Below are 24,348 nucleotides of genomic sequence, written 5' to 3' on the forward strand. Positions count from 1 at the left end.
TTAAGAGAGGTACAACTTTTAATAATTTCAGTGAGTAAGAACTTAGCATTAATAGCCACAAAACAAAACATACACTTGCACACAAGAACAGTACAAGTAAAAAACACACTATCAGCTATATGAACAAATACAAACAAACAAAACTGAAGAAGCTCCAAAGACATCACCAAACTATCAAAGGAACTTGTAGCCTATATAATAATCTAAGAGTTTTCATTGTGAGTTTGATGAAGCTCTCCTAAACCCAAGAAATCAGCAGCAAACTCTTCATCATTTTTGCCTAACATTTCCTGTAATGTACACTCTATGTTCCTCCCTTTGAGTACCCAAAACCGCGGTTTTATCCTCTTCTCCAGTGAGTAACTGAAGTACCTTGGGTAATCTATCACCTCTCTAACCGGTTTCTCCATGTTATTCACCAGAAACTCTAACTTCGGTCTAAGCACGTTGTCAATGCTGTATCCTAACAACGGTGAGAACTTACGTATCATGAAGGCAATCTCCCTCTCTGATATCCCAATCTCCATCAGGTACTTAAGCCTGAAAGAGCAAATGATTTCACAAAATCAAGGCTCATGATAAAGAAAGATTTCACTTAAAGTGATGAAAGATAGATAGATACCGAGGAAGCACTGTCTTCTCTGCGTCGTATAAGAGAAACTCCGGGTACTTCTTTACGATTCTTGGGAAATGAGTAGTGGAAACACCGAAACGAGTGAGAAAGCTGAGCTTCTTCTGCAGAGTTTTCTCAATGCTGCATCCAAATATCTCGGGGCATCTACATAGTATTTGACCGATGATCTCCTTTTCAAACCCCAAATCTTCCAGAAAGGCAACAACCTGTTTCCAAGATGAAGAATCATTTAAGGTAAAAAGAGTACACACATCTTGTGAAGCTAGTGGTTTCTTTTTACCTTGAGAAACTCTTGTGGTTTATATAACAAAAGCTGAGGCCTCTTGGGTATAACCTTTCCCATCCTTCTATTTCTAACACCTAGTTTATCAAATTCCTTTATCATCAGCTTCATGTTACTCGTTGAGCAACCGAGGAGTAATGGCCATCTCCTTATTGCATGGTCAATATCCGTTTTGAGCACCTAAGACAATGCAAAATCATACAAACACTGTCTGGTTAGAACCAATCATGGGACAACAATGATAAACAGACAGCTTAACATAATATTTTAATTGCTGAGAACTGTTTTACTTTAGTCTTGAACCAAGCTTACCGATTCACTCTCTAGCAACGAGACGATGCGTGAATAGTTTTCTTGGATACTCGGTGAAAGAATCCACGGATACTTCATCAGCACTCTTCCAGAATCTTTATTCACTACACTAACCTAAATCAATACATCCCCATTTTGCTATTATCAGTAAACCACTCCAAGATAATAATATAGAATCAATGCATATACCTTCTCCATAGCTGCGGCTACCCTTCTTTTCATCTCCTCAGCTTTGCCAAGCATAACCGGAGGGTACAATAAAAGCACCTTCCCAAAGCAATCTCTAGGAACACCAACGCTTTCAAGAAACTCAATCAAAGGCTTCATATCATTCTCTTCTGAAAGTAGAAGAAGCCGAGGGAACGACTCTATCAAAAACCTGAAAGATGCGTCTACAGAGCCTAGCATGTCCAAGCCTCCACGCCTTGCTTCAATCTAAAGCACACATTTAACATCCATCTTACTAAAAAACACATTGCTTCTTAAAAAAAGATGAGATGCTATTAACTGAGGAGAGACTAAACAAACCTTTTCGAAAAAGGATAGAGTTTGCTGCACATCTTCATCAATGGGAATGGATAAGTAGAGCATCATTCGCCGTGCATAGGTTCCAACAAGACCGTTCTCATCACTGCCAGAAAAGAATATTTCCTTCAGGTACTTAACCTATAAAGACCAAATCCAAGAGATTCAGTACCAAATCCAGATCCATGTCAACTTAATCAGACAACACTAGTAACTCCATTTTGATCAGTGTTTTAAAAATCGGTCTAGGCGGCACAAAACAATTTTTCCAAAAACGATTTTTAAAAGGCGTTCAAAAAATTGGTCAAGGTGCCCGTCTAGACAGTATTCACGCCTAACCACCATCTAGAACATTGATTTTGATTTTTAAAAAATCAGTCTTGGGATTCAAAAAATTGGTCCAGGTGCCTACCTAACAAAAATCACGCCTAACCACCACCTAGCGATTTCTTGAACATTGATTTTGACTAAAAAAACCAGTCTACGAGTTCAAAAAATTGTTCGATGCCCGTCTAAACAGTAATCACGCCTAACCACCACCTAGCGATTTCTTGAATATTGATTTTGATTTAAAAAAATCAGTCCAGGAGTTCAAAAAATTGGTCCAATGCCCATCTAAACAGCCTAACCACCACCTAACGATTTTGATGCAGAACCAATACTTCTTTCAACTACTGTATCCGTGATATTAGTTCTGCAATTTAGACACAATGTAAATGAACTGAACAAACTGTTGTTCTGTACCTTATCAAGAAGCTTTGGGAGTGATTCAGAGGAGACGTAGTGAGCCAAGTACATAGCAGAAGACAAACTCAATCCAAGACTCTCCAAGAAGGCAACTTTACCACCACCATCACCCTTCTGCTTCACCATGTAAACCACTTTCTCACTAAACCCTAAACCCTCATTCCCCTTCCACGAGTCCCACTCCTCCAAATCCCTAACGCCCTCCACGATCATCCTCGTGTACTTTGGACAATTCTGAGAGATAAAGTCTGAATCGGCTTCGGACAGACCAATCTCTTGTCGGAGAAACACTGAAATAGAGACCTGCGCGAGTGAGAGCTGGTCATCGTGGTTTGTCTGCGGAGAATCAGAGCTAGGTTTGGACTCTCCGTGGTGAAACGAGGCGGAGACAGAGACTCGGCCGCCGGACAAGGTTAAGCGACGAGGGGAGAAGAAGAGAGAGTTGGAATTAAAGTTAAGGGATTGTAAAGGAGGAGAAATCAATGTTATCGTTTCGTAGGTGTTGAGAGAAAGCTCCATTAACATGATGGAGAAGACAAAGACCAATACTTTGCTTCTACCCACATGAAGAAGAAGAAGAAGAGAGTTATTATTACAGGGTTTATCTGAAGCTATCTGGGTTTTAATAACTAGCAGCTCCGGTTTACGCAAACCGGTCCGAACAATTGGGCTTATTAATGGGCCCTTACATTAATCAATTGGGATTATACAAAAACTCACAGTTTCAGATGAACTGGGTTTATACCATTTATGGGCCTGAATATGAGCCTATGCAATAAGCCGTAATTAAATATTTGATTATGCAACTCATAGTCTCAGATGAACTGGGTTTATACCCTTGATGGGCCTACATATGGGCCTGACAGTAAGGCGTTATGTTCTCTAAGGCTCTCTACGCTAACTTCTTCCTCAAGCTTCTGATGAACCACCAAAGAAACTTGCTCTGCCTTTGTTTTCACTCCTGAAAAGCTTTTCTGTTTAACACTCAACAAGATGATTCGAAAGCTATGACTGAGATTCTGCAGCTGGAGATTCCGGGTTCGATATGAACTGATCACTCTGCCAAAAAAAGATAAACATCAGACAAAAAAACTTTACTAGCATTATCAGACCAAAACCTAAAAAGAAACTCACAGTTGATGTAATAATGGAGACTTGGCTAGTGTTTGGATACTTTCCTTGGCTACCTGCATAGAACACACTCTCTAAACTCTCTTCACCAATGTCTCTTAACCTATTGAGCTCAGGCAACAACTCTTTCCCAAGATCAGGTCTGTCTTTTCTTCTCAACTCTGCGCATTGAAGCGCAAGCTTAGCTAAACACAAAGCTTCTTCCATTGGCCAGTCCGGTACTGCTGGATCAAGCATATCCTTTAACGTCCCTTCTTCTATCGCCTGCTCAACGTAGTAAGCCAAACCCATCGGCTGTTTCGCCGTCAAGATCTGAAGAAGCATGATCCCTAGAGAGTACACATCTGATTTCACACCTAACATTCCTGTCTGTTGGTACTCAGGATCGATGTAACAGAACGTTCCTGCGGCTGATGTGACTCTGTACTGTGTAACGTTCTCTGCCACTGCGGGGACTAGTCTTGCTAGCCCTACGTCGCTGATCTTGCTCACGTAGTTGTAGTCTAAGAGGACGTTTCCTGGTTTGAGGTCTCTGTGGACTATTGGTTCGGGTTTGGTTTGGTGGAGGAAGAGGAGTCCTGTGGCTATCTCTGCAGCGATTCTGAAACGTAGCTGCCAAGTAATCGGCGGTGTGTTGCCTCTCATGAAGAGACGGTCTTCTAAGCTTCCTTTGGCCATGTATTCGTACACAAGGATCCCAAATTCTGGACAAGCTCCAAGAAGAAGCACCATGTTTGGATGTCTTATGCAGCTTAACACTTCAACCTACAAAACATTAAAACATATATTAAAAACTCTATAGAATAATAAGATGTGAACTATGATAATTTATTAATTTGAATTTTTATTTTTATTTTGGTTTATATTTTTAAAATATATTTATTTGGAAAAAGGAATATTTCATTCACAATATTATATATTTGTTTAAATTTATAGATTTAAATTTCATCTCTTTTCATTATATTGTTATATATATATTATACATACATAGAATACTAAATTCACTTTTATAGTTGTTCGATAGAACTAAATATAAAATTAGAGATAAAATTCATTTTGAAAAAAAATAAACAACAAAATGTTTTGTCTATGTTGATAGTAGTTATTAGTTTAAGATTTTAATGGAACTATCAATTTACATAAGAATTTTCTGAATATTATTATCTTATCGAGTCTTAATATATTTTATATCGGCCTAACTTGAGATCAATTTTTTTTATAATTTATTATGTTTATTAATTTATCTAGTATTAATTTATAGAATTTTGTTTGTAAAGATGAAAACATTCTTGTAAGATTTGTTTTCTTAATTACCTCTTTCTGAAACTGTGATCTTCCTTGAGCTGCATCAGGGCGTAAGACTTTAACAGCAACACTTGTGTGATCAAGATAGCCTCTAAAGACAGGACCATAGCCTCCTTCTCCAACCTTTCGAGACTCATCAAAGTTTGAAGTGGCTTCTTCTATTTCTTCAACTGTGTACTTCCTATACCTAACAAATCCATGAGAGAATGAATCTGGATCCTTCAATGCCTTCATCTCCACGTTAACTCTCCTCTTAGATTCAACTTCTGCTAGTCTCTTTGCAGCTTCTGCAGCTTCCAATGCTGCTTTGGCTTTAGCTCTCTCCTTCTCCACTATTGACATTGCTGCCTCCTCTGAACTCTTTGCTTCTTCCAACCTTCTTTCCTCTTCTGTTCTCAGCTTCTGCAGTGCACTTGCCTAAAAAAAAAACTTAGGATTGAGTAAACAGAACCAAAATAAAGTTTCAGATGCTTATATATTACCTGTTGTCTTGCACTTAAAGCTTCTTTGCAGGCAGTACTATACATATCCATGGTTTGTTTTAGCTCTAGACGCAGCCTCTTCATTTCAGCTTCAACATCATCCTGAAACAACAACACAAAACACACATAATCTAAGCAAACCTTCTAAATGAAGTGAAGGGTCTTGAGTTACTAACCACGCTTTGAGATGAATATGAAGATGTTCCACCACTCTCTTCAGAGAATGTTGTAGATGAATCATTAGGGAAACCAGGATCACTAAACTTGATCCCCAAGCGATGTGACCCAATGCTTTGCTCTGAGCTTGTTGAGATTCTTGAGCTTCTTCCAGACTCAGGAAAGTCAAGTGTGAAGGAAGAGCGGTCAACGCTTGGTCTCCCTGAGCTGATGAAGGAGATGTCATGAGATTCTCTATGTGAAGATGGGCTTATGAATGATAGGTCACTATCTGAATCATATAAGTCCCCATAAGGTTTAACTTGTCGTCTCCCTAACGGTGACCTACAAAAAAAAAAACAGAACATAAGTCTCTAAATCTTTTAGAGTAAACAAACCATAAGACATCAGTTATGTTACTACCTTGTAGTGTCTGCTTCAGCTGATTTGCTTGGCCTAGATGGTGTACTAACTGCAGAGTGGCTATGGTCTGAAGGAGTAACAGGCTGCTGATTTTCATATTCAGATGACTTCATTGAGCTTTTAAAAGGAGCAGGACGAGTTGCATTTCTCACTGAAGCAATCTTTCCTTTTGAAATGACATAAACATTGCAGAAGTCTGGAGCTGATTTTGACACAGTTGTTGGCAAATCTGTTTTGAATCGTCTACTCAAACATGATGATGACATGATTTATATTCAGACATATTGTTACAAAAATCTGAAAGAAGGAAGAATAATAATATATATATACTGTAATAATACCTCATGAAGCTATTACGTGAAGGGGCTCCAACGACTAAGTTTTCGATTCCAGAAGTTGAAACATGTTCGATAATAGCTCTCACTTTGTCTGCATCTTCAAGTAATACGTTTTGACAATTTATCTGCTCCAAGAAAGTGTTAAGAAAACCCTTAAAAGGTCAAAAGAAAATTTGATTCTGCTAAACTTGTCTGAATACCTCTTTGCGAGAACAATAACAGTGGAAGGAAACAAGGAGATCTTTCGCTATCTTGTCCCCTTGCTGTGCATCTTCAATATCTGAAAAAACAAACTTGCCGTGATAAACACGCGAGAAGAAACCCTAAAATGGTGAAAATAGTTTCATGGTGAGTGTGAGAACTAGAGTTAGAACCTGAAGAAGAATGGGATTTGGAGAGGACATGAATAAGAGAAATGGTTTGGCCTCGAGAGGCAAGATTCTCTATTGTCCATCTAAGAGCATGTTGGCTTCCTTTGTCTTTGTCTATTGCAACTGCAACTGAGCCACTTCCTGTTTCTTTCTTTCCTCCATTGTTTGCCTTTGGTAGCCACATGATTCTTCCCTTTATGTTTCTTGTGTACCAAGGAAGATAACCTAATCTCTTTTCTCTTGAGTCGTTAAGATAATAACTTCACTTTGATTGGTCAACGATTCTTTATGGATGAAACAAATGAATGGGTTCAAGGTTTTCCTCTTTTTCTAATGGTGTTGTTATTTAAGGGTTTTATTTTTGGCTTATAATCTAATTTCAGAAGAGAAAATTTTTTTTTTGTGGTTTATCTTCTTTTTTTTTGTTTCAACGTGTTGAATATTGAAATAATGTAACAAATGGTCTAAATTTGAAGATCTTTATCACTTCTTTAATCACCTCTTGAAACTTGCCTTGCAACGGACGGTAGATAAAAACTACTTTCTAGAACATTAATTTCTTTCAATGTTATGATTCTTTTACTACAACATTTGTAACATTTTGCATATTATTGCATATAAAAGAAATCTTATAATAGGTTTCTTCTGGAGTTGGATGATAGATAATTAAGAGACAAAGAAGAGATTACTTGTTGGTGGAAGTCATTGAAAAAGATTTTGGTTAATCTTGTTTACATACATATTAACATATAGTAGTAAAATACGTACATATAAACTAAAGATCCAAACAAGATCATTAGTTTGCTTATTAGTAGAAAACTCCAACCATTTGCATATAAATAATAGCTTATAAGCAAAAGTGACCCTTTGATTTTGAGAAGTTATGATGATGAATCTTCTTCTTATCTTCTCTCTTTACAAGGCTTTTCATATGGCAATGAAACTAGTCTACTATACTCTGCGAGCGCCCACACTGGGAAGATGTTTCTGTAAGCTGCATAGTGTAACAAGCAGGTCTTCATGAAAGCTCCAGTTATCTCCTGTGAAATATACAAATTTGTGCTCTTAGAATTTAAAAATTCATACATTTAAGCTAGCAAAACCATGTGACTTGAAAGATTTAGTTTGCATCCATTCAAGTATAATAAGTCTTTCAAATTGAAGAACCACATCAGTCTAAGTGTGTTAAATGTCTAAGAACCAAAAAATATATTAGACATGGGATAGTACTTATTGTTAAGCTTCTACATAATCTTTTGAGTGGTTTTATGTTAACTTTGTTTGATGCTTTAAGAAGTACCTGCTGAGGAAAATCACCGTTCTCTAGTTGGGAGTTGATTAATAGTTTTGCAGCACGGTGAAGAGGAGTGGGATCTCTCTCAGCCTGTAATGTGAGATTTAGAAGAAACAATTCAATATAACCAATATCTTCCCTATGGTGAAGAAGAAAAAAATTATTAGCATGTCAAGATTCTGAACCTGTCCTGCATGAAGCAGACCCATCATTGCCCAAGAGGTTTGCACCAAGTTTGTTTTCTCCCCTTCACTTGGAATGTATCTCTGCACACCAAACCATATTATATATACATGTTTCTTGAAACTTCATAACGCATACATTGCAATAGTACTTGGTGATGATACCTTTTTGGAGCATGACAAGTAGCTTTCACCCCAACCTCCATTATCTTTCTGAATAGTGAGAAGGAAATGAACTCCCTTACGCATAGCCAAACAGTTACTATACGTCTTTCCAGCAGCTGCTAGGCCTCCCAAAGCAAACCATGTACTGTATGTGAAGCAAACTCCCCAACTTCCATACCTATCAATAAAAAAAAATTGTTGGTGTTAACAGTTCCAACTTGCCTAAAAAAGCTAATATATAATAATTTACCATGAACCATCAAGCATCTGTATGTTCTCTATGTATTGCACAGCTTTCTTGATGGAACTGTTGATCTCTTCTGTCCTGTGATCTGGATATAGTTGCTTGAAAAGAATCAAAGCTTGGATTGTTGATGAAGTACACTCATTGTATTCATGCTCAACAACAATGTCAGCAAAAAACTCTGTAGGGTTTAGCAACTGGATAAACAAGAAAGAAACAAGAGTGAGATTATTTCAAAAGCCTTGTGATGTAATAAGATCTTTATGGGGACTTAGTTCTTACTTCCAACCATTCTTGTCCACGTGCAGGCTCCCAAGCAGTCACACCTCCATTTTTACTCTGCATCAAGAGAAAATTAACATAAAAACTCTCATCATGAAGCAGCATTATGAGTTAAGTGTGTTCTGTATGATATAAAATCTCACCTGTAGAGACAGTAAGATAGTAACAGACTCATATAAATGTTCAGGGTCCATTTTGGGTCCAACAATGTCAGGTGGCATCATGGAGAGCAACAGGCAACACTGTAAAGCAAGATCAGTGAGCTGACCTATTACAGTAAGTGAAATATTCAGACTAATCAAATCACCTTCAATCCTTCAGCTGTGCAATCAGAAGCTTGCCATCCATGATCCCTATCAGAGAAAGTCCATGACCCTTTGGAGATATGACGGTGCATGCTATTGAAGTCAGACGAAGGGTTGTCTCTAACCTTCAAAAACCTCAGTTTAGTAAGTTATGATCAATTTAAAGTCATTACTGTAAAGGATATCAAACCTGAGAATACTTAAAGAAGTCATGTCCTCTCCTGAGTACGTCAGGGATCTCACTACAGAGATTACTTGCGAGTAAAGCTTGGAGGGCAAACCCTGAATCCCATAACTGACTTCCAAAGCTCTGGAAAAAATATGTTTCTCATAGATTACTTGCAAGTCAAGCTTTAGATTCTAAACCCTAGCTGTTACCTGCATTTTCATCCCATCTTCTGCAATCCACAAGTAATCAGAAACCCTCAAAAGATGTTTCTTGAAATGAACTCCATTAGGGTTTTCAACCCAACACGCAAGCATGCATAATGCCTTCATATAAAAAAAACAGAGGTTTTCAGGTAACTTGAATAAAAAGTCTTTGAGTAGACTGTATTTGTTTTACCTTTTCAACACATCCAATGGTGATATAACGGCTATTTTCATCTTCATAATGTATATGTTTCATTGCCACATCAAGAGCTTTTTCCCTAAGAAGCTTGTTCAATGGCCAACATGTAAGAAAAGGCTCTGCGAACATGTAAAGGCAGTCCCATATAACATTTTGAACCAGTGGACGAGGATAGTATGCATCTTCCTGAGTAAAAAAGTGGAAAGTTTTCTGTGAGTTTCTATTTAAAGAAAGAACAATGACTGATCAAACCTGTGCACATAGATGACGTGCTCTATTCCAGTTTATTTCTGCATAAGGTTGTAAGTATATCTCTTCACGTAGTTGCAAAATAAGAGGACTTATTGGACCAACAAATCTCTTCCCGTATAGATAAGACATTGGCATGTAAACCAACCGGCAGTAACACCACATTTTTGCTGCATAAGTTTATTGAATTTAGATCAAACTAAAGTTAAGAAAAGTCTTATAATGTAAACACATGGCTAAACCTGGATGTATAGGAAGACATGAAGGTAGGATCCAAAACTCTGGAGGCATGGGGTTGCTTCCTGACCAATCAAAGACACCGAGTATCTACAAACGTTTAACAAAAAATTAAAGCAACCTTCTTTGAATCTTTTTTTGGCTAATAATTGAAATCTGTATTTTTTACCGAAAGCCATGTTTTGCCCCAAGATGGTATATATGTTGCACCACCATGGCCAAGAATCCATTCCCTGGCACGTTTGCATGCGTTCCCAGGTCCTTCATTTGGACCTTCTCCAAGTATGCGCAAGCATATGTAGTTTAATGTGGTGCAGAACATGGTGCTGTGGCCTTCTATGTGTAGTCCCCATCCACCATCTTCATTCTGCACAAACAAAAATATGATAAAAGTGAGTGAAAAGAGTTTAAAAAGTAGCATAAGAGGTTCGTTTTGGAAGATGTACTTATGCCGGTCTTGCTCATAGACAAGTGAAACATTGACTTGTAATCTCTAAAATTAAAGAAGTGATTTATATAAACACATGCTTCCAAATTTATATAATTTTTAATTAAAATTTTTACTAAATTGTCTATAACTGTCAATGGGTCTATGAAAAACTTATGCCGGTATATCTACTGTCACCAGATATTCACCGGAGGATCTCTCGACGATGCGCTTATCTATTGTCTATAATTGTCTATAACTGTCAATGTACCTGGTGACAGTAGATATACCGGAGGATCTCTCGACGATGCGCTTTAGTGAATATCTCATGTAAATGTCCAGTGACGAATAGACAGAATACTAGTGGAGGAAGGAAGAACAATGGACCAGCATTTTCAGCAGGCCAGTGTCCATCACTTGCTTGCAATGACGATAAGAAACTGACTCCTCTCCTTAACGCTTTTGAAGCTGCTTCGCTTGTGATTTTCTTGGCGTCTTCAACCTTCACCGGAGGTATAGCTTGCTTGAATTTCTTCTCCTTCAAGAACTGTAACAGTCATTCAATGGGTCAAGGACAAAGCGAAACAGCAGGATGTGCATCTAAGAAAATCACTATGCCACCCAGTCACTGAAACCGGTAATTATTCCCGGTAAATAGAACCGGTAAGAAGTTTAATTTTGAGAAAGATTGAATAAGATAACTATCTTGTATATTCTTTGAGTTGTATACTTTTTTATTTTATATAATAAGGTAAACGGTTCTGGCATTTAAGGGTTAGCCAAAAACTAAAAATATGGACCTAACTCATAATCACGTTTTTTAGCCAGTTGCATGTTTTACAAGAACAATGGGATTTATATATGGGGACCCTTATATATGCCCTTTTATTTTAAAACTAAAAAGTTTTGTATCTTTCTGAAATCGTACCCGAGTCCTGCTAGAGGATTGGATTATTGTGTAATATCATAGAATTATCGTATACATTTAGACATAAATTAGATGTGCATTGCAGATAGAATAAACCAAAATGTATAGCTTGTAATGATCATATAAGTTGGACTTGACACTAAAGATTGGGTATGAAAAATCGCCAGTGATTCATAAACGATTGTAATTATGAATTTCATAAGTCATAACAATTGAATTTTTATAGATATCCAAATATTAAAAAGTTGTTCAAGAATTTTATAAGTGTTCATTATACAATGTTTTCAGCTCTATATTCTTGTTTTGCCAATCTTACTTTCAATCTATAAAATATAGTTGACAAAAAAGAGAGAAATAATTAAATACCTGCATACGCCATATTAGGTCGCTACTAGCTTTAACCCGAAAACGATTGTCAAAAAAGAATCGGCGAGCTTCATCGACGGCAGCTCGTTCCTCCGATGAACCGGCGTCCGGATCAAACTCCCATGTCTGCCGTCCGAGGAAGTTGTTGGTGCTGAACAAGTAGGGCTCCTCTTTGTTTCCCTTTGCTATCTTCAACTTCCACATTCTTTAGATTCTGATTGATTATTAATCTAATAAAAATAGGTAAAAAAATTGCATATTTATATGCAGATGCACGTAATATATGTGGAGAAAAGAAGAGAAGTAGTTTAAATTGAATTGATTTACACGTCCACACATACATAATTCGTTGTGAGGTTTTCATTTAATTATTGATTAATTTATAAGTTTGAGAAAACATAAAACCTAAACAAAATTTGCAAATGATTATTAGTCTTTAACATTTTATTTTACGTGAAATGTTTTGAGCCATTATCTAGAATTTTCATTTGTGAACTTTTTAGACGAAAAGGTTAATATATTTTGAAACTTTTGGAATTTTTTTTTTAAGATTAAAACTTTTGGAAGTTTGAGGTTGGATTGTAATATGTGAATCCTCTTCTGCCCGAGTTTTTGGATGTTTTGTGTGTGTGTGTCAGTGTCTCTTTAGGATTTCCGTGATTTTCTTGATTTGCGTTTGCATGTAACATTTTTATACAAAACTATTATACTTGACTATTTTATTGTTTTTTTTTGAACTATGAACTATTTTATTGTTGTATTACATTTGTTTGCATTTGCACATTCTTGTATTTTTAGGTTTGTTTTCTTTTTCTTTTCTTTTTTTGCTAAAAATAACGTTTTCCAAACAAGTGTTTTTCCAAATGAACAAAGATCAATGGTAAACGCAAACTTGAACTACTGCAATCCCCCAAAGCTGTGCATGGAAGATCTAAGGTTTATTAAGTCTCACTTACAGAGGATCTTATACACTTGCTCTAATAAGAATTTCGAGTGAAAATCCAAAATAGCAAAAATAAGATAGACCGTCGCCTAACTGTTGCTTGAGACTCAAGTGGTTATCAGATGCCGACTCCCATACCTACGAAATCTGTTCTTTCAAAATTTATATGTTCAAAATGATCCACTGCATGTGAATATAATCGAGATGGATCGACTTCATCTTCTAAGCTTGTTTTCATCATATATAGATCTTTGCTTGTCACGTTTCGCTTCGTTAGAAAACAAAAAGGAACGTCACACTTCAAAAGTAATTTGCATGTGTGGGGTTTAAGCCAACGCAACCTTATATATGTATATCTAATTCATACTGGTTGGTGGCTGAATATGTGGCTTGTGAAGCAAGTAATATTTCATGTGACATATTCGTACGAGAAGCATCCTGACTTGGCAGTTACTACCTAAAGGCGCCAAAGTTCATCTTGCGCAAGCGCTATTCCATATTCACCACTGAATAAAAAATAGAATTGTTGTTTATCGGTTGTTACGTGAGTATCAATGAATTATCATCATCTATCTCACAAAATTCATCTAGAGACTAGTGTACTATACATCTAGAAGTCGGAGGTTTGGATTATAATTAATAACAATGGCCGGTTTTGTATTTAAAGCCCTAAGATATTATGGTTGTAAACGGTGGGTTTCAAACGTTCGGTTGTAAATGTGAGCGTTGGATACATTTATACAGTATTTATGAAGTATAAAATTTCCGATGAACTTGGGATGTAATTTATATGTTTTCTATTGTCTAAATTATAATTAATTACATTTAAGATTTGTTTAAACTGAACGTAATTCCAAGATATTGAATTGTAAAAGTAAGTACCACCACAGATTAAATTGTAATGTTACAAAATATTAACGTATTATCTATGTTTTTGACTGATCCAAAAGAAAAAAAAAATCCATGTGTTCGATGGTTATCAAATCTCGTTTTCCGTGTATATGTTATATATATAATTAAAGGTTTGAACCAATTCGGAAAATATTTCTATTGAGTGAGCCAAATCATTTTACATATCTAAATAGTTAGTTCAGCAAGACACTTAATGTCTGAATGCCGAATCATTTTACATAGCTAAATTTAGTTCAAGAGTTCACTTAATGTCTGAATGCCGAATAAAACAGCTAGAAACGGTACGGTCGCATTTACCATACAACCAATCTGTCAACATCAGGGGCGACGGATTATAGATCAAACTCTCTGTGTGGGCTCATTTTACATGTGGCTGCGTATAAGGGTTTCATTGTGATTGACTTACGTCATGATTTTGTCAATTTACTAGATCAAGAGCATAACGATCATGTGCGCAACATTATGTATACGAACCATGTCTCCTCATATTAAGAAGCTAGGATGATGACATCTGTCCATTTCCTCCGCATCTACCGTTATGGTTAGGTCTGCCAACAGTTGTGATTTAATGCTGATTGATACATTTGATAAATGTATTACATGCACTGTATATGATTTGAGTAGAGAAATCAGGGACCATATCATCTTTTAACATATACAAGTGGAATGGTCGAAAACATCCAAATCTAAAAATTAAAAACCAAGAAACTTAAGAGAATATATAGATTATAGTCTAAAATTTAATTAGTTTATAATTTCAAAAAAGTAAACATATATATATATATATTTATTTATTTAGCATTTATGTATTTTGAAAAAGATCGAAAATTAATTTGAGATGACATTTTCAGCGATGATTAACTTTTTTTTTTGTTGAGAAAACGATTAATTAACATATCTTGAGTTGCTCTAAACTCTCTCGCGAAATCAGCAACATAGATTATTTCACATCATTTCTATGTTGTCACATGGACAAAACAGTTGGGCTATATCATTTATTGAATTTGATTTTCGGGAGATAAATGATTTACAGTTTAATAGGAACTTAATTTCGTCACAAAGTCTTGTGAGTTCATTTATGATTACTTCAAATATTCCAGCATATAAAAGTATGTTTACGCAATGACACGTCGGCGACAATGAAGACCCGTAATAAGATACACACACATACAGAGTAATTAATAAAGTAGTTATTGAATTCCTTTGTTAACAATCCCATATTAAATTATTCTTATTCAATGCGTCCTCGACCTCTATATATAATCATACCAACACGAACCCCTTCTAAACTATCTAATAATCGATCGTAGAAGGCAAACATCAGCCCAACACAAGTAATCTCTTATCCTCTCTCATCCTCTCTATCTCATATCAAAACAAAGACATACAACCATTACTATATATATGTAATACATTAACATGTGCATACAGTTTAGGGCTATATATATGTTAATAAAAAGATGAGTTATATAGTGTTAAATCTTATTAATCTACCGTACGTATGTATACAGACTACTGTGTATAGCATCATACGATCTAAACTCAGTATACATATCTAAAGGGACATGTACGTACGTGTATATACATAGGATCATTGTCGTTATGTGGAAGTTGAAGATAGGAGAGGGAAATGGGGAAGACCCTTATTTGTTCAGTAGCAACAACTTTGTCGGACGTCAAACATGGGAATTTGATCCCAAAGCCGGCACGGCAGAGGAACGAGCAGCCGTCGAAGAAGCTCGCCGGCATTTCTTGATCAACCGTTCTCGTGTTAAAGGCTGCAGTGATCTCGTGTGGAGAATGCAAGTAAGTTCTTATTTTTTTCAAGTGAGTTTTCTTTGTTTGTCATGGCAAAGATAGCCTAAAATCTAAATAAGTTTTTTTTTTTACGTTAAACAACTATTTTATTATTTAGATGATTTGGATAATTAAACCAATAAAAAAAATATTTTTTTGTCAAACTATCTAGCACACTTTTCTAAATAAATTGTATAATATAACTACATATATAGTTTTCGCGTATTAACATTTTCCTAATTTATAGTTACATAAATATAACTCGTATCCATTTGTTTCATATCAGATGTTTAAAAACGTTTAATTTTCTTTACATATTAAATTTTTATTTTATCCCTAATTAATATATTATTTTGTTTGGTTTTGTTAATTAATAAATAAAAAATAATGATAAAATTATAATTTTATAAATTTATACACTGAAAAATATGATATTTTATAATAAACCAATTTTAAAACTTAAATCGACACTGACTATATATGTATATAGTTTTTTCGTATTTACCTTTGTTCTATTATAGTTTGAATAATATTATTAACAAATTTATATTGGGCCCATTATATTTAGGCCCTAAATGTTAATGGGCCAAGTTGCCGATTGCTTTCTGTTTAAACTCGAGTAGTATTTAGTCTGAGCTGAGCTGAGCTAAGCTAAAGTTAGATTTGATTGTACGCACAGTTTCTAAAAGAGGCGAGATTCGAGCAAGCGATCCCGCCTGTGAAGATCGACGGCAACGAAAGCATAACTCACGAGAAATCGACGGATGCCTTACGGAGAGGAGTTTCTTTCTTCTCGGCTTTGCAAGCCTCCGACGGTCACTGGCCTGGAGAAATCACCGGACCTCTCTTCTTCCTCCCTCCGTTGGTGTGTTTTTTTCTTCTCTCCTTTCCCTTTCGATTAAGTCAATCGGCGAATACTGTTAAGTGCTAGAATTAGTGATTTAGCGTGTTGATAAGATCATATGGGCTTCGATTATGGGCCCATCAGCTATTATCAATCCATATGAAGCCCATATGATCTTATCAGGTGTGTGTTTCCTATTGCGCGCGAGTAGTTTAAAAAGAAGCTGTCTCCATTAAGAAATGACGAAGAGGAATCCAGTGACAATGAGATTAGGGATTTAGGATTTGTGTTTGTGTTTCGTGCAGGTGTTTTGTTTGTATATCACAGGACACCTTGAGAAAGTATTCGATGAAGAACACCGCAAAGAGATGCTTCGTCATGTCTATTGCCATCAGGTTACTTAAATGTCACTTAGGCAGATTTAGATTAGTGATGAGTTAACGTTTTACTCTTTGTTTTGTTTTAACTTTTTAGAACGAAGATGGTGGATGGGGATTACACATAGAAGGTAGGAGCATTATGTTCTGCACCGCGCTGAACTACATTTGCTTGCGTATACTCGGAGAAGGTCCCAATGGGGGAGGAGAGAACGCATGTAAACGGGCAAGACAGTGGATTCTTGACCGTGGTGGTGTCACTTATATTCCTTCATGGGGGAAAATATGGCTATCGGTATATCTTGATGACTATATATGCTGAGAGATGTTGCAAAGTTAACGTTTTTGTCAATCAGCATTTGATTTGTTTTTGGTTTATGTAGATACTTGGACTCTATGATTGGTCAGGAACCAATCCGATGCCTCCTGAGATCTGGTTGCTACCTTCGTTTCTTCCAATACACTTAGGTTTGTTCTCTGTTTCCATTTTTTTTTGCCGTGGAGATTTTAGTAACTGTCTCTGAGCTGAAGATTCTTATGTGATGTTCGTCTTGTCGCAAAACACGATACAGCGAAAACTTTGTGCTATTGTCGGATGGTATACATGCCTATGTCGTATCTATATGGAAAGAGGTTTGTTGGTCCAGTAACACCTCTTATTTTGCAACTGCGTGATGAACTCCATTTGCAACCTTACGAAGAAATCAACTGGAACAAAACACGGCGTCTATACGCAAAGGTATGATTAAACCATTCTTATATTTATTGTTTATTTGTCACCATAGCATAAACATCAGACTTTACTTTCCGCAGGAGGACATGTATTTTCCACATCCTTTGATTCAAGATTTGGTGTGGGATGCTCTTTACATTCTTGTGGAGCCGGTCCTTACCCGTTGGCCGTTAAATAAGCTTGTGAGGGAAAAAGCTCTTCGGCTGGCAATGAAACACATACATTACGAAGACGAGAATAGCCATTATATCACCATCGGTTGTGTTGAGAAGGTATATTATCATTAGGCATATACTCTCTTAAGAATCTATGTTTGAATTCGAAGTTGAACTTTTTCGGTAGGTATTGTGCATGCTTGCTTGTTGGATTGAAAACCCTAATGGGGACTACTTCAAGAAGCATCTTGCTAGAATTCCAGATTACATGTGGGTCGCCGAAGATGGAATGAAAATGCAGGTGACTGAAAATTAGACTCTTTTGGTATATTCTGTGTCTACTATGGAAACTTCTTTAAAATTATAGATTTTATGCAGAGCTTTGGTAGTCAGCTATGGGATACTGGGTTTGCGGTTCAAGCTATACTTGCTAGTGAGCTCTTTGATGAAACTGGCAATGTATTGAAGAAAGGACATGATTATATTAAGAAATCTCAGGTTTGGTGTAGCTTGAATTTCTATAAGAAGAGTTGAATGTGTTTTCTTTTTTCTAAATCAAAGAACTTTTGCAGGTTAGAGAAAACCCTTCTGGTGACTTTAAGAGCATGTACCGCCATATCTCCAAAGGCGCATGGACTTTATCTGATCGAGATCATGGATGGCAAGTTTCAGATTGTACTGCTGAAGCTTTAAAGGTAATCAAACCCGTCAGTGATGCAGAAGAAGTTTGCTGGAGCTTCCACAAGAGTTATGCTTCAAAATACATTTTTTGGTTTTGTAGTGTTGCCTGCTGCTCTCCATGATGCCAGCTGAAGTTGTTGGCCAGGGAATAGATCCCGAACAAATATACGATTCTGTTAATCTCTTGCTATCTTTTCAGGTAAGTTTATATCGATAGGACTATGTTCGAAATGATTATTGGCCCTTATTGAGATTTACAGCTACACTTCACTAAAATGTAGAGTGAGAATGGAGGTATGACTGCATGGGAGCCCGTCCGTGCGTACGAATGGATTGAAGTAAGAGCTTGAAACACACATCATAAGGATGTTTGCACTTTTTTTTTGTGAATTTTTATAGAAAGAGAATCTATGATGCTTAACCTTTTGCAACTGGTGTTTCAGTTTCTAAATCCCACGGAATTTCTCGCTAATCTCGTGGCCGAGCGTGAGTATGTGGAATGCACCTCATCTGTTATACAAGCTTTGATCCTGTTCAAGCAACTCTATCCAGATCACAGGACAAAAGAGATAAGCAGGTCCATCGAGAAAGCGGTGCAATTCATAGAAAACGAACAAACTCCAGATGGTTCATGGTATGCTACTCTCAAGCCTTCATGGTAAAGGAATATGCTTCAGAAAAATTCCTAAAAAGGATAATCTTTTTCTTGAGCCATGATAGGTATGGGAATTGGGGAGTGTGCTTCATTTACGGCACATGGTTTGCGCTGGTCGGCCTAGCAGCCGCTGGCAAAACATATAAAACCAGTCCGGCTATGCGTAAAGGTGTTGAGTTTTTGCTCAGGACACAAAAAGATGATGGAGGCTGGGGCGAAAGCTATCTTTCATGCCCTGAAAAGGTATTTGCGCAGATCAGGGACTTAGTAAATGCCCTTAATTATCTAACAAACGTTGATCTTTTTGACATTGGTTCTCTTGTATGTAGATATACATACCATCAGAAGGGAAAAGATCAAACTTGGTGCAAACAGCTTGGGCAGTAATGGGTCTAATTCACGCTGGACAGGCTGAGAGAGATCCAATACCTCTTCACCGTGCTGCAAAACTCATCATCAATTCCCAAATGGAGAATGGAGATTTCCCTCAACAGGTTAAGACATTATCCTCTTTGATTAAAGCATGAGTGTTGGGATTCAAATGGTCTATGCTTCATTTTTTATGTGCAGGAGATAGTAGGAGTGTTCATGAGGAATTGCTTGATACACTATGCTACCTACAGAAACACTTTCCCATTATGGGCACTTGCTGAGTACCGGAAAGCTACCTTCCCAACTCATCAACAACTTCTACAATAGCTTTCTTAATAAGTGTTTACATTTTATAGACAAAAAGAACAAAACAATGTCTACATGTTAAATGAATCTCCTGTGTCTATGGCTACTTATTCAGATGTATGTTTATTCAGCAAAGTAAACGAATAATAGTATATATCTCGTGTGTCTTTGGCTACTTTTTTATTATTATTTAACACTAGAAATCATACTCGTCGTGTGCTCTAAGATCATCTTTAAGTTTCATACTTGACCTTTGAACCATCCTTACAAGCGCCTGCACCACTTCCGACATCGGTGGTCGGAACTCTGGTTCCACTTGTACGCATAATGCGATAATGTCAGCGAATCTTGACAATGACTTTGGTGGGTAAAGTCCGTGCAATGCTGGATCTGCTATATTCGACAATGCATCTATGTCGTGAAGCTGCGGTGTCGCCCACCGCACCAACGATCTCTCCGGCCTTGGCTTCTCTCTGTTTATATCACAAACCAAAAGAATGAACAAAAAAGTGTATCTTATGGCTCGTGATTTTAAAATGGAACTGACCCGTCAAATGGAACTCGACCAGTGAGAAGCTCTAACATGACGACTCCAAAGCTGTAGACGTCACTCTTTGGCGTGTAGGCATCAGGGTTCTTGGCTTCTGGTGCATTGTATCCTTCTCCAAGGTTTTGACTCGTTCTCTGTCACACCATTAACTCTTAATCCAAACTTTCTAGACTTTAAAGGGAATTAAACGTAAATGTCTTACAGTGTAGAATTTTGAGAGGCCGTAATCCGAGAGACGAGGGTTGAGATCCGCGTCTAGCAAAATGTTAGAAGACTTTATGTTCTTATGCATCACAGACGGTGAACATGCCTCGTGTAGATATCTACACAAAGACAAACACAACTCATGGTCATAAGTAAAGAACGTTGCGTTTGTGTATGTGTGTTTAGTTAAACACGTACTCAACGGCTCGAGCGGTTCCCAAGGCGATTCTAACTCTTGTGTTCCAAGTCAAAGGCTTACTGAAACAATCTGACAAATGAAGGAACTCGTGGAGCGAACCGTTCCTGAAACACTCGTAGACCAACATGTTATGACCTTGCTCTGAGCAGTAACCTACGAGTTCTGCTATGTTCTGATGCCGAATCTTCGAAACGCTCATCACTATAGCCGTTAACCCTTCTGATTTACCCGAATCAAATAATGTTGAATCGATCTTCTTAACCGCCAAAGTCTGAACCAAAAAAACAAAACTAATCAAATACATTTATTACTTGTGAATCAAGTTAGGTCAGAAGCTTACACGTCCATCAGGGTATTTAGCTCTGTAAACACGTCCTATCGAGCCTTCACCGAGTAGATTACCAGGTGCGAAGTTAGCTGTTGCGGTTTGCAGATCAGATAGCTCGAACTCTGTAGCAGCACGAGTCGAAGTGGTTCGTTTGGCGTTGAGCTTGTTCGCGAACTCGGTGTCGTTGAAAGACATCACACGCGATGAAACTGAATGCTTTAGTCCCTTTGATCCAACCCCTTGCACATTCTCATCATCTGAGTCTAAAGATTTTCTACCTGCAATATAAAGCTCCTCTTGCTTAGTAACTTCCGTCACAAGTTAGGTTAAATATTTTAACATACCTTTGTAATCGTTGCCAAAATCGATACGAAGCTCTTGTGAAGATCCATGAGATCTCATAGATCTGAGCCTTGGCGTGTGTTGGCTAATGTCTTCATCTATGAAGTGAGGATTGGGAGATGATTTTTTCTTAGAGACAAGACCGATCAGAACTATGATTAAGACAAGAACTCCTAAGCTTGCTCCGGCTATCATCAGTCCGGTGCCAATACTCATACCTCCTCCTTGATTAGATCCTCCGGATTTTCGACCGTATTTAACACCCGGAGGTGGCGGCGGAGCAGTTTCTGTTGACCAGTCGTTGCCTCCTCCAGTCCTATAACAGAATCAATTACAAAAGAGAGTGAATGTTTTCCATGTTGAAAAGGTGTTTCTTGTGTAGCACGCGACCTGTTTAACTTACAGTAAGCTGTCTATTTCCTTGAGTTCGTTAGGTATCCATCCTTCGAACTGGTTGTCTTCTATATTCCTTTAATCACACGTAAGAAGACAACTAATGTTCCTAAAGTATTTTGATTTTCGACGATAACAAGTTAGGGTTTTCTCTTAATTGCTTACAAGTCATCAATGGGAAGGTTCCTGAGTACGTTTATGTCTCCTGTGAATCGATTCTCCTGCAAATGTCTTGTACAGTAACACAGCAAACAAAAACAAAATCCAGTTTAGCAATTTTAGAAAATTAAAAAAAAAAGAATAAGCAAAGATTTGTTTCTTATTCTTACAGTTTTTTTAGGCTTGTGAGATTAGCAAAACTGTGAGGTAATTTCCCAGAGAGTTTATTTAACGAGAAGTCCCTGTACTCATGAATTTGGGTGTGTGTAAGGTCTCATGTTTAATGATTTATGTAAACATTTTGTGTTAGAAAACATAACTAAAGGAATTGTACCTACACAGTTTCGAGTTTGGAGAGTTTCTGAAACATATCTGAAAGTTCTCCATCGAGTTTGTTTTGTCCAAGATTACTGCATTTCACATATAAATTAATAAGTCTTTTAATACTTAATTAACAACAAAGATGTTTACTAATTTTCTTTGGTTTCACTCACATGCTTTTGAGTTTATTCATTTGAGATAACGAGTAGGGTACGTTTCCATCGAGTTCGTTGTCAGAAAAGTCCCTGTATATATCAATGTCAAGGTTAGGGTTCGTTTCTTGTATGTCAAGCAATATAACAAAATAACAAAATGAAAAAAAAAGTGTATATATAAAAAAATGAATGTATGAACTTACAGATTGGCAATGTTGGGTGGGAGTTGGTAAGGTATGTTTCCTTTGAGATTGTTTTTGCTGAGATCACTGTACTATCACAAGAATTAAAACCTGATTGTTTATCTTCTGAAATATAACATCTAAAAAAAAGAGATTATTAAGTGAGGATTCTCACAAAGTTGTGAGAGATTTGAGGTTGCTTAGTAGATAACCTAGCGATCCACTTAGCTCATACCCTGACAACTGTCTGTGTACCAGATTTAAAAAAAAAAACAGAATATAACTTGTAGTGCAAGTAAGTTTTTTGAAACTAGGGCTCATCATTAAATTTTAGGAGAAAAGTGTATATACAATTCAGTGACCGATGAGCCTTTGCATTTAACGCCTTCCCAAGAACCGTCACAAGGATCGCCTCCGCTAGATTTCCAGCCTTTGAGTTTGGGCGGTGAATTTAAGCTCGTGAACATTACATTCAACGCAGAGACTGCCAAAAAAACTTTGTAATTAAGTTCTCAATCTGATTAACATGAAAACATGTTTTTCTTGTAATGACGTTTAAGCCATAAATGTAATTACCTTCTTGTTTCTCGGTTTTTGCATGAGCTAAAGTAACGATAATTGCAAGAGAGGTTATCAAGAGCCTCATCATCTTAGTTTGCAAAAAAAAAGATATTGAAAACGATATTTAGGGTTAGGAGTTACGTTTCACAGATTTGTTTCACGGAAAAGGCAACGATGGTTTGAGAGAATGTGCCATTGTGATTTGGATTTAGGGTTAGATACATTATTGAGGTTTGGTTCACGGACAAGAACATGATAATTAACTCAGGACCATTAACTTCCGCTGAACAGTTGTTTACTAAAATTGATTTAATCTTTGAGGGAGAACGAAAGATACGCAATGACAATGAATATATGTGTGTGTGTTTTTTGAATTAACCACTCGTTTTAAACTTTTTTTAAAAATTTGTGAATGCAAAATAAACATACTCTAGGTTATATTCTTAATACAGCTTTGGCATTCCAATCTATAAGATTTATATGTATAAAATATTCAAAATTAAAAAAAAAAAAAAAAAAAAAAAAAAAAAAAAAATTGAAAACCTAACTTTGAAAATTAAAAAAGTAGAGAGAGGTGAGAGAGTGGATTCTCTCTTTTCTTCTCTCCCCCACCGCTCGCCGTTCACTCGTCAAATCTTCTTTTGCCTTTGATTCCGGTGGCCGGCGTAGGGTCTCTACCCGTCGGTCACCACCCCATTTTCTCCCGTGTCCAGCCTCCTCCCTGTTAAGCTCTCTCTCTTCCCTTTTCCTCTTTGCGTATCACCTCTGGTTTTCGAGGATAGCGGCCGGATCTATCGAACAAAAAGGTTTCTGAGCGTGTACTCAGCAACTCCGGAGTGATAGCGAGGTTCTGGGTGGTCCGATCTTGTCAGGAGGCGTCGATTTGTTGGTAGATCTAGGGTTTGACTTAAACGGATCTGGGTCAGATCTGTTACGGAGGCTCACCGGGGTGGATGAGCGTCGCTGCCTTCTCTCCTCTGGGTTAATTTCTGCCTCCTCTGTCCTCCCCTGCCTCCTCCTTCGACTGCTTTGTAAGGAACTTCCCCATCTAACCTTCGGTTCAAGATGTAAAGGCGAATCAGAGGCATTCGCTGGGGACTTCTTCTCCGTCTTGATTTCTAAACAACCACCATGGCGATTGGGTATGTTTGGTCCTGTCTCTGTGGCTTGAGATGGCCATGGGCTTCGTGCCGTTGCTCTGTTCTATCTCTGGTCCATGTGA

The 24,348-nt window shown here is 37.2% G+C and overlaps 5 protein-coding genes across 7 annotated transcripts; 1 reads left to right on the forward strand and 4 right to left on the reverse strand.

The window, feature by feature from the left end:
• Positions 1 to 7: 7 nt before the first annotated feature.
• On the reverse strand, positions 8 to 3,291 carry LOC103832370 (transcription termination factor MTERF2, chloroplastic). The gene is made up of 7 exons (XM_009108361.3): positions 2,499 to 3,291; positions 1,758 to 1,895; positions 1,419 to 1,664; positions 1,230 to 1,343; positions 915 to 1,097; positions 623 to 840; positions 8 to 540 (listed from the first exon to the last, which is right to left on the reverse strand). Exons 1-7 carry the CDS (start codon positions 3,024 to 3,026, stop codon positions 204 to 206), a joined length of 1,764 nt encoding a protein of 587 aa, XP_009106609.1. The 5' UTR covers positions 3,027 to 3,291; the 3' UTR covers positions 8 to 203.
• LOC103832371 (U-box domain-containing protein 35) lies at positions 3,162 to 7,056 on the reverse strand. Of its 2 annotated transcripts, XM_009108362.3 has the most exons (9): positions 6,711 to 7,056; positions 6,537 to 6,616; positions 6,340 to 6,461; positions 5,999 to 6,241; positions 5,596 to 5,920; positions 5,420 to 5,521; positions 4,947 to 5,354; positions 3,636 to 4,397; positions 3,162 to 3,560 (listed from the first exon to the last, which is right to left on the reverse strand). In XM_009108362.3, exons 1-9 carry the CDS (start codon positions 6,889 to 6,891, stop codon positions 3,507 to 3,509), a joined length of 2,277 nt encoding a protein of 758 aa, XP_009106610.1. In that variant the 5' UTR covers positions 6,892 to 7,056; the 3' UTR covers positions 3,162 to 3,506. The 2 variants fall into 2 exon arrangements, with proteins under 2 accessions (XP_009106610.1, XP_033130443.1); XM_033274552.1 differs by having other exon boundaries at positions 3,162 to 4,397.
• Positions 7,057 to 7,392: 336 nt separating this feature from the next.
• LOC103832372 (camelliol C synthase) lies at positions 7,393 to 14,793 on the reverse strand. Its single transcript, XM_009108364.3, has 16 exons — positions 11,958 to 14,793; positions 10,935 to 11,210; positions 10,406 to 10,603; positions 10,242 to 10,326; positions 10,003 to 10,169; positions 9,745 to 9,936; positions 9,558 to 9,671; positions 9,370 to 9,489; positions 9,182 to 9,304; positions 9,018 to 9,116; positions 8,875 to 8,931; positions 8,599 to 8,789; positions 8,349 to 8,526; positions 8,187 to 8,267; positions 8,008 to 8,091; positions 7,393 to 7,747 (listed from the first exon to the last, which is right to left on the reverse strand). Exons 1-16 carry the CDS (start codon positions 12,159 to 12,161, stop codon positions 7,610 to 7,612), a joined length of 2,307 nt encoding a protein of 768 aa, XP_009106612.1. The 5' UTR covers positions 12,162 to 14,793; the 3' UTR covers positions 7,393 to 7,609.
• A 265-nt stretch (positions 14,794 to 15,058) lies between these two features.
• On the forward strand, positions 15,059 to 19,907 carry LOC103832374 (amyrin synthase LUP2). Of its 2 annotated transcripts, XM_009108366.3 has the most exons (17): positions 15,059 to 15,146; positions 15,402 to 15,618; positions 16,289 to 16,474; positions 16,759 to 16,848; positions 16,928 to 17,125; positions 17,214 to 17,298; positions 17,403 to 17,569; positions 17,644 to 17,835; positions 17,906 to 18,019; positions 18,097 to 18,216; positions 18,291 to 18,413; positions 18,500 to 18,598; positions 18,681 to 18,737; positions 18,843 to 19,033; positions 19,120 to 19,297; positions 19,384 to 19,548; positions 19,625 to 19,899. In XM_009108366.3, exons 2-17 carry the CDS (start codon positions 15,415 to 15,417, stop codon positions 19,751 to 19,753), a joined length of 2,298 nt encoding a protein of 765 aa, XP_009106614.1. In that variant the 5' UTR covers positions 15,059 to 15,146; positions 15,402 to 15,414; the 3' UTR covers positions 19,754 to 19,899. The 2 variants fall into 2 exon arrangements, with proteins under 2 accessions (XP_009106614.1, XP_033130444.1); XM_033274553.1 differs by lacking the exon at positions 15,059 to 15,146 and having other exon boundaries at positions 15,259 to 15,618; positions 19,625 to 19,907.
• LOC103832373 (protein STRUBBELIG-RECEPTOR FAMILY 5) lies at positions 19,875 to 23,250 on the reverse strand (the record flags this gene model as incomplete). Its single annotated transcript, XM_009108365.3, has 15 exons — positions 19,875 to 20,205; positions 20,280 to 20,416; positions 20,485 to 20,605; positions 20,685 to 20,956; positions 21,026 to 21,291; positions 21,358 to 21,671; positions 21,759 to 21,824; positions 21,914 to 21,979; positions 22,078 to 22,149; positions 22,246 to 22,317; positions 22,402 to 22,473; positions 22,587 to 22,652; positions 22,741 to 22,812; positions 22,917 to 23,049; positions 23,142 to 23,250. Coding segments are annotated over 15 exons (2,115 nt in total), but the record flags the coding sequence as incomplete, so codon positions are not given.
• Between the last annotated feature and the right edge of the window lie 1,098 nt (positions 23,251 to 24,348).

Source organism: Brassica rapa, chromosome A07, assembly GCF_000309985.2.
Source record: "Brassica rapa cultivar Chiifu-401-42 chromosome A07, CAAS_Brap_v3.01, whole genome shotgun sequence".
Classification (NCBI taxonomy): Eukaryota; Viridiplantae; Streptophyta; class Magnoliopsida; order Brassicales; family Brassicaceae; genus Brassica; species Brassica rapa.